General features: G+C 33.9%; 1 protein-coding gene across 4 annotated transcripts in view; it reads left to right on the top strand.

Annotated features, from left to right (window-relative positions):
- Window positions 1-462: 462 nt before the first annotated feature.
- The window catches only part of LOC118191487 (tyrosine-protein phosphatase Lar-like), a 30,026-nt gene continuing 20,848 nt past the window's right edge, over window positions 463-9,640 (top strand). For all 4 annotated transcript variants that reach the window (XM_085814562.1, XM_085814561.1, XM_035362291.2 and 1 more), the window contains exons 1-2: window positions 463-596; window positions 8,188-8,473. In XM_085814562.1, coding sequence (XP_085670688.1) covers window positions 534-596; window positions 8,188-8,473 — 349 coding nt within the window. In that variant the 5' untranslated portion in view covers window positions 463-533. The remainder of the gene's footprint in view (window positions 597-8,187; window positions 8,474-9,640) is intronic.

Raw genomic sequence — 9,640 nt, 5'->3', positions numbered from 1 at the left:
AATGTTAAAAAAATTAATTTGGAACAAGTAATGAAATGTAACTTTTAATATGGTTTCCTGGTTCCTGTTTTCATATTCAGGAAAGTTTTACGGTCATTATGAAAAAATAAAAATACGAGAAGTTTGACTCCCATACGACAAAAATTGACCGAGATGTTTAATTTCAAAATTTGAAAATTGCTTTGAGGGATCAATTGATTAATTTAAAATAATTCAGGGAAATAAAGTGCAGCAAAAAATTTGTATAATTTAACAGGCTGTAGAAGGAAATCATATGATGTTGAAATCAGAATTTTTGTAGAAGTAAGAAATAATGCGAATTTTGAATTACATACTTAAAGCTACAAAAGTTTTTAATATGATTTCCTCTTAACGTGTTTTTCTTTAAATCAAATACACTTATGATAAAAGTTTTGGATATTTGTATTCTAAAATATGATAATTCAAGCTTTAACGTTATCTCTTTTCTGATAAAATAGGGGAAGTTGGTGTTTTATGTTGCAAGCCGTCAGTTTTCATTCCGTCAGGTAAAAATGGCGGATTTTGTTTATGTTTGCATTGTACTTCTCATTGGCTTCACGCATATTAAAATTTCAGTAAGTTGTTCTAATATCGTAATAACATAATTATTTTGATCAAATTTTATATTTGAGTTTACATGTTTTAGATTTGAAAAGAAAATGCTTTTCATCTCATAGAAATTTTGAATATTTTGAATTTTAAGGTTTGTAAGGCTTTTAACGAAATTTAGAGGTATCTGATACTTTTAAAGGTAAGGATTTATTCGGAGTGATTTAACATATGTGAGTAAAGCTTATGAACAAGGAACTAATTTACAACAATTTCTTTAGATAGCAAAAGCGAAAAAATTGTTGTTATCAATAACGGTAATATAATGTTTATTATTCATTATTTCAGTCATAAAACCCTATCTTAAAATAATAATCTGATTTTTCAATTTCCTCTCTTATTCAATTTAACCATTTTAAATCTTAACCATAAAATAACACTCAAATCTTTTATTTCTTGAAATCCACCTTAATTTTTATTTCCTTTTATATATTTATTTTATTTCCTTAAGTAAAGGAAGTATTATAATTACGGAAACTTTCGAGTTCATGTTTTCACCTTGCGCGCACAGTTTAAAATATTCTGTTGCCTAATAACTCCATATTTAATATATAGCTTTCATAACATTTGGAAACTACTGTGAACCAAAAATTCTAAGAATTTCATGTTAAAATTTTATTTTATTTGGAGTTGAATTTAAAAAATCTGTAATGTTTTCGTGCATAATTTTTTTTAATATTAAAATATTTATCAGATTTTTGGTTCAGGTAGAAAATAGTGCCCATATAAAGAATTCCATCCAATTTCAAGTATGTGCCATTAGCCACTTTTAAAATATCATGCGCGCAAGGTGGAAACATGATGAAACATTTTGTCACAAAGCGAATTAAATTACAAAAATATTTGTGGCAACACAAATCTTCTGGCTACTAGTTTCCAAAGCAGTTATATTAGCAGTTAGTCAGCTGTAAAACGTTGGAAGTAATTACTTTTAAAATAAATAAAATATCTCGGTTCTTGCAATAGTCACATATTCGAAGATCATAAGGGGTTTAAGGTGTATGAGCTCCCTTAAATGTATACTTAAAGTTTATCCTTTAATTGTGGTTGCAGAGGTTTATGATAAGGATAACATCATTTTAAATTTGAGCTTCGGAAGAAAAGAAGCAATTTTTATTTTCATTCATTGCTCATATTTCTACCTACTTATTCGGCATGTTAGTTGCGTAGCTACAACTTTTGCCGCTCCTCTTATATGAACACAAAATAATTAATGTCAAAACTGCATGTAGGGAAACAAATTAAAACTCTACGCTTATTTTTGAAGAAAAGTTTTAATTCCAACCTTTTAAAATGGTATGATCATTTTTCTTGTGTTTTTGTTCTCAAAACCATCTATGACATTGTAGATATCTATTTGATTACTGTTACTGTGAAAAAGACAAAAACTCCTGAAATACGAAATATACAGTTTTAGTTATTAAATACTTCTTGAAAGATTTTTATTTATAAAATACTCCTCACAGCTAGAAACACAGCAACTGAGATGAAAATTCGCACTAGTATTACAGCATTTGGAATTTCATTCCGGAGATGGCATTTTAGAATAAACTGCGGAAATTCAAAAGAATTCATTTTCCACGTACTTGTTCAAATTCTTCTAGCAATAACGGAAATGCTTCTTTCCTAAACAAGAATTCTTCCTTATTAATATTACCGTAATCGTACCTTAGCTGATCATCTTTTAACTTGCACTCAAAAGTTCGACAGAATTATAAAAGATGTAACAAATGTATGTAGCTGCTAAAATCACGATGAGATTTCTTTGAATACTCGTTTAAATTGAAACCTTTTTCCTTTTCAGTTAAATTGGTCAGTTTAATGGCAATTCATTTCTTCTCATTTTCTTCTCAATTTAATGTCAATTTAGAGCCTAATTTTCTTTACTTTAGTCACCAATCCGTCTGATTAACCCCTATAAAACACTGTTTCGTGCAGAAAATCTAAAAATAAAAATACCCCGCCAGGAGCGGACCACCCTCTTTCAGATACTCTACTGATATTAGTGTAAAAATTCTAATGGAAATCATGAGCCCTTCTGAGTGATTCGCCTGCTGTATTGATACATGAAAAAAGTTTGCAAAATAATACCATTTCCCTAAATGACAAAAAGCTGAAGAATTTTACTGAACTTTTTGTTCTACACTTATTAGACATCAAAAACATATCCGCTGGAATACTAGAATGATATAGAAGAAAATAGATTTATATTTTGCTCAGAGCAATTTATAAGGTTATCTCTAGTCTTCTTAGCATGCCTTTGTGGTGTAGTGGTCAGCACGCTCGGCGCATATTCGAGAAGTCCCGGCGAGGGCATTGCTCCTTTTTCTAATCTCCTGGTTTAAAAAGTCTTGTCTTGTTTGTCTTTACAGTGGCGCCTGAACTAAAAAAAGGTGGATGATGATTCTTCACCACTAGGATTTGGCGACTGGGTCGCCTCATCTCCACTTGGCCTTTAAAAGGGGGAATATATAAAGTATTTCTCCCTCCTTCTTAGTATGCCTTCGTGGTGTAGTGGTCAGTATGCTCGGCGCGTATTCGAGATGCCCGTGGTTCGCGACCCGGCGAGGGCATTGCCCATTTTTCTCATCTCTGTTAAGAAAAAACTGATGTCTTTTCAAGTATTTCTCCCGTCTTCTTAGCATGCCTTCGTGGTGTAATGGTCAGCACACTCGGGGCGTGTCCGAGAGATTCGAATCCCGGCGAGAGCGTTGCTCAATTTTCATGTCTCCTGCTTCCAAATAACCTAATGTCTCTACACATTAAATTCAATATCCTATAAAGTATTGTTAGCAAATAAAAGAGAAACTTCATTTGTTGTTATTCACTTTACGATTTCGAGAGTTTTATTTTTTATGTCTACAAAGTGTAATAAAAATAAAAATAAATAAATAAGAACAAACAGAGAAGAAAATTTCTAACTTTTTTTGATATCGTTATATTTTTAAATTTCAACAACTGCCCCCTCCCGAAAAAAAAAAATGGTTCTGTGTTAAGTACGTAAAGTTGCATGGGATTAGAAACGTCTGTTATAAATTATAATAATAATAATTTATTTAAATGCATTTTGACATTTACCAGCAGTTCTCAACGTCTGTTGTTCTATGCACCTCATTCACAATAGCTAGAAGATCATTTCTTCTTCCTTTCCCATAATCGAAAATTACATATACGTTTATTTAAATTTAGATTATTTTTTAACATGCTTTTATAAATTAAACAACAAAAAAGATACAGAAAATGTTGATAAATACCAAAACTTGAATAAAAGTAGCTTTTTTATAATAAACTAAAACTGCATACTTAGCTAAGTAAAAGCCTGACCTTATCCCCCGAACGTAATGAAATTCCCCACCAAGGCGAGGAGATAACCTCCTAGTTGAGAATTCTTGCTTCATACTTTAGTATTTAATTTTTATGACGCACATTTAAATATAAACAGGAATTCCATGGCCTATTCATGTAATGAGCTCAGGGGAATCATGACTCATTTGGCAAAAACATACATGTTTGAACATTCTGCTTCTAACACTCCTATTAATTGAAATTTAGGAATTATTCTATTAACTGTAATCATCGGAGAGAAAGGATTAAAACAATAACAGTGTTGCGAAGCGAATCATCATTAGATTTTAGGTATTATTCTATTTTAGATTTATTCCAGATGAGTTTGGAAGCAAGTGCTAAAGAGTATGAGTTGTTCAGGTCTTTTCGAGAAAGCTGGCTGAGAGTTGAACCATATGCTCGTTGGTGAGAATCTGAAAGGACAAACTGGTTAAAAATGCACAAATTTTGAAAAGTAAGATTTCAGAGAAATTTTACCAAATGGAAGAAGCTTAAGAGTAAATAGTAGTCTCTTTTTCCTACTTATTAAAATTTGCTTCGACGAATTAATAAAAATTCCATATGTTTGTATATAAATAATTTTGAACTCTTTATTTCTTACTTCTTTATTTCTTACTTTACTTCTTACTCAGTAATTCTTACTTAATCGAAACGCCACCAAGCTTGACACGTCGCGACCTTTCAATTCCGATAAAGTTTGTAGCTTTGGAGGGAAATTTTTAGAAATTATCTCTCCCAGGGATTGTAGTTGCTCATTGGCCAAAATGAAATCCTTTCTTATAAATTTTCAATTGTGAAAGAAAAGCTGTTCACATGTAAATATATTCCCAAACAAAGCGAGTAATGTCAGTACAAAATTTCGAAAGTGAGCTTATTTATTTTTTGATGATTACGAAATTTGCAAAAAATCTGTATCTTCGAATCTTTGAATAATATTTACACCATTTCACTAATCAATTAGCTCCATTTATAGAATTTCTACTGCGATATTCACATTCATTTTGAATGGAAATGAACATAATACATACTCGGACTTCAAATAACTAAAATCTTTAAATCTTTGCAATTGCATCAAACAGATAATTGAAACTTATTCGTTGGCGACAGCCCCTCAGGGGCTCACTTTTGTGAGTAAAAGTGTGGCAATCCCGAGGTACAGTAGTCCTTTGTGGGATGATCTTCTCGGTGAGATGGGGGTCACGATCCTGAAGCCCTAGTGATCTTTCCCCCTTTTCTTTTTCAATTTACTTATCTGTGCTAATTTCTTTTCTTCTGCCCTTGTGGTTTTCCTTTTTGGAGGTTTGGGCTCAAAGTGAGACTCTAATATATATCTTTGTTTCTAGTTTCTTACAGAGAGGAAACTACCTACGCGTTTGCCGTGCGTTGTGACCCGTAAGGCTGGAGAGGAAGGTCTTGGTAGTTGAGGGGTGAGGTACTGTCCCCAACACACTGCTTTGGCCTCTGCTTCAGATTGGAACTGGAGGGCACTTAGTTGTCCCCACTAGTGTCAATCGACTGGTCACTCGTCGTTAGGGTCAGTAGCTTGCGGATAAGTTCCTGCTTTCAGGAAAGCTGACTGTGGAGCTTCAGATTGCGTATAGACCCGGTTAACCCTGCCGCAGATTTCTGCGTCTCCTTGTTGAACTCCGTGGTGGGTGTGGCTGCCGGGTGCGAATTATTTTTCTCTTCAATATGGATAATTCAAAAATATATTTAATTAAAGACTTTGAAGTCAGTCAGGTCACTCAAAGTGCTAATTCTTCTGAAAAACCTACTGCTAAAAAAGTACATACTGATGCAAATGCCAATAATCCAAACATTTCTCCCCGCTTCCTTGTTGTCTCTAGTTCTTCTGACAAGCTGCAAAACACGTCTCCATTTGTGATAAATAAATACATCCATTCTTGTATTGGTGATCCCAAAAATATAAAGCGTCTCCGCTCTGGAGACTTGCTTATTGATACAACTTCGGCCACACAGTCTACTTCCTTACTTCAAATAACCAAACTTGGGTAAGCAAATGTCACTGTAACAGCGCATAAGACAGTGAATTATAGTCGCGGTGTAATCTCGGAAGTCGACCTTCTGTCTGTTCCTGAAGAAGGGTTCGTTTCCGAGTTAGCTGACCAAAGCTCTGCGGATTGGTTCTGGAGCTTTCAAGATATCTCCTGTCCAGATCCTGTATGTTGACTCTAACGAACCATCACTTTATCTGAGGCGTGAGCAGTTGTCCCTTTTGCAGTATTTTAATATTTTGTCGCAACCGGAACATCCTAATAAGCTGTACTTACTTGATAATGTGTGTAACACTTTATTTGAAACATGTCCATCCTGTGTGCCGATATTTCCTTTAAGAATTCGCCGTGTCATTGATGAACTTTCCCTCTCTACTTAATGGTTTCAACCATCACGTGAAGGCAAGCACTAACGATATCGTTTACAGACAACTCTTTGCTGAGCACAGGCATAAATATAGCAGTTATCTTCCAGTATATACAGAAAAATTTAAGTCAAATGTTCATGTTGGGATGTATTTAGAATTGAAGATCACATAGCAGACGTTTGGGCAACGCTTTCTCAGTCTGAACATCTGAGCTAACTGCAATCTATTATGGTCTTTTGTACATCTCAAAGCTCTGCCACAAGAAGTTCATACTGTATACAGACTCGTATAGTGCGCTGAAAGCGTTAGAAGCTTTTTCCGACACTCAGAATGCTGTAATAGTGGATGTTCTCAAGATACATATAAACTTAACGAGTGGTGGAGATGAAATCCTGTACTGCTGGGTTCCCGGAATGCGGGAATAAAAGGCAATGAACTGGCAGATATCACAGCGAAATATGCTGTTGAACTGTCCAGTCGCTTTATTCCTTTTAGAGATATCTGTTAAATCATCAAAGAAAAGATCGGGAAAAAATGGGATGTTCAGCTTCACAACAAGTTGAGAACTGTAAAGCCTAGAATTGAACTTGGGATTTTAATAGAAATCGTAAGGAGGAGTTCTTTTGGCTCGCCTCAGGATTGGTCACACTAGAGTGACACATAACTATCTTCTGAAAGCTGAAAATGAGCCTATTTGTTTAAATTGCAATGTTTGTCCTCGGCCTTTTGGCTAAGATCAACTGTAGTATCTGTTCGTCATATTTTAATTGAGTGTCCAAGTTTTAATGATCTTCGTCACAAATATTTTAATAAGCTCGACCGTTTAATCGGAAGAGAGCTCAATTGTAATTTATTTTATTATTTAAAAGAGACTGGCTTTTATTATCTAATGTAATATGTTTTGAAGATTGTGTATTGTATTTTAATGTGTGCTTTTACCTTGTTTTTATATGCTTCCTCCTCTGGATTTGGTAAGCAATTTGAAAGCATCATTCATTCTTGAACTCATCTACCTCGTGTTTGGTGCAATTTAATAATTTTTGATTTTGCGCCAATAATCTTACTCTCACTCACTCACTCGCTGGAGACAGAAAATGGCGAGCCGTTAGTTTGAGACCTCTATAATACAACAATGAAATTGAATAAATGAAAATTTATGTATATATATGTGAAGAATTATGACGTTTTATGTATAATCTTTTTAATTACTGCTGGAGACTCACTCGCTGGAGACAGAAAATGGCGAGCCGTTAGTTTGAGACCTCTATAATACAACAATGAAATTGAATAAATGAAAATTTATGTATATATATGTGAAGAATTATGACGTTTTATGTATAATCTTTTTAATTACTGCTGGAGACTCACTCGCTGGAGACAGAAAATGGCGAGCCGTTAGTTTGAGACCTCTATAATACAACAATGAAATTGAATAAATGAAAATTTATGTATATATATGTGAAGAATTATGACGTTTTATGTATAATCTTTTTAATTACTGCGAATATAAAAACGAAACCATTAGGGAAAAAAACTGACGTAAAAGTTAGTTATTAAGAATTTATACTTTTTTCTTGATCATTAAACATATTCAAGCATGTGTTGGAAATTTTTGAAATGCCTCATTCTTTACCTAACTAATTTTTGATAACTTCCGAGATTAAAATTTATGCCTCCTATTCAAGTTTTAAATAAGTGTGCTTTATTAGTCATTTTTTAAATTGCACTGCAATGATGTTGCTAGTGAGAAAGTGCGTCTGATAGAAGATCAAGGTCTTTTGAAATACAAACTTAAAATTTCATTTATACGTCAATATTTTTAATTATAGACCGCAGGAGGCTGCAACGATTTCTGGGACATATCAGCCGATGAAAATGGTCAAGTCCGATGGTTTGGAGTAGACAGAGATGCGTTCATGGACATCAGAGTTGAAGCAGATGACGCTTTGTCATCCGAGTGTTCTGTGACAAGCAAATTAGGAATTCTTTTCAATGCACGGGAAGTACATTTCAAGCCACCTTGCCCTATTTCTAAATATCAAGTGAGCGTTACGTTAGTATGCAACAAGAATGAGACTTCTACCAGAATTATGAGATTTAGTGTTCCATATGAAGGTAACATGAATAAAATTTTATTTATCAAACATTAATTGTTTACCTCCCATAACATAAATAACATATCTTACACGAATTATATTTATTTAAACTACAAATGAATGGAGAATTTTAAGTTATGCATTTAAATACTTTCTGCAAAACACAAAGATCTTTGTCACTGCATTTATAATATATTTGAATTAATCACAAATAGAGAAAATAATAGTGCTTTTTAAGTAATAGATGAATAAAAGATATTGTTACGAATTTGGTATTTAAAAAGCTAATGTTAGTTCAATTTGAGTAGTTAGGACATTTGAGTAGTTAAAAGATAACTACTGTGAGAAGATATTGTAATACTGCATGATAATTTGAGAAAATTTAAGCATTTTTGTTGTGATAATAATAAATTTTTGTTCATTTTTCCTCGGACTTGTGCATTCATTTCATAACGAACCCGTACGCATGCAACAATTTTTGGTGTCAGAAGTGGGATTTGAATGCCAATAACAAGAGCGATGGAAGAACAATTCAGGCAAATGATGACTGCATTTGCTGCTTTCCAAGAAAAGATGGAAGGGGCCGTCAACTCCGTTAAGGAAGAAATGAAATTGGGCCAGGAATCCGTTAAGGAAGAGATGAAATCTCTTAAAAATGAGATGAAAGCAGGTCAGGACGAAATGAAAAGAGAAATTACCTGCGTAATAGAAAATAAATTTGAGGCTATGGAAGGCAGAATAGACGCGGTTGAAACTAAAGTTGGACAAATAGAAGAAAGAGTTTCTTCGGTAAGAGAACAAGTAGAAGAAAGAATTTCTTCTGTAAAAGAACATATAGAAGAGAGAGTTTCTGCCGTCGAACAACAAATTGATGATAGGGTTTCTGCTGCTGTTGCAAAAGAAGTTGACACTTTAAAGAAGAGCATAGCGACAGATGGAAGCAATTCTGAGGGTTTTAAATTCTTATCGATGCCTGCTCGTCCATCTCTGAAGTTATCCACATATGATGGGAAGACATCCTGGCAAGTGTATAAAACACAATTTTCTATCGTTTCGGATGCGAATGGATGGGATTCCCAAACTAAGGCCTGTCATCTCGCCGCTTCTCTGAGAGCAGACGCAGCGGATATCCTGCAGACACTTCCAGAAAACCAAAGACTTTACTTGGAAGCTCTATCCGGCGCAT

The sequence above is a fragment of the Stegodyphus dumicola genome, chromosome 4, assembly GCF_044657685.1.
Source record: "Stegodyphus dumicola isolate Sdum_Otavi_A_Nest chromosome 4, ASM4465768v1".
NCBI classification, from domain to species: Eukaryota; Metazoa; Arthropoda; class Arachnida; order Araneae; family Eresidae; genus Stegodyphus; species Stegodyphus dumicola.
The sequence above is the reverse complement of the archived record's forward strand: the minus strand, read 5'-3'. Positions and strand labels throughout refer to the sequence as shown.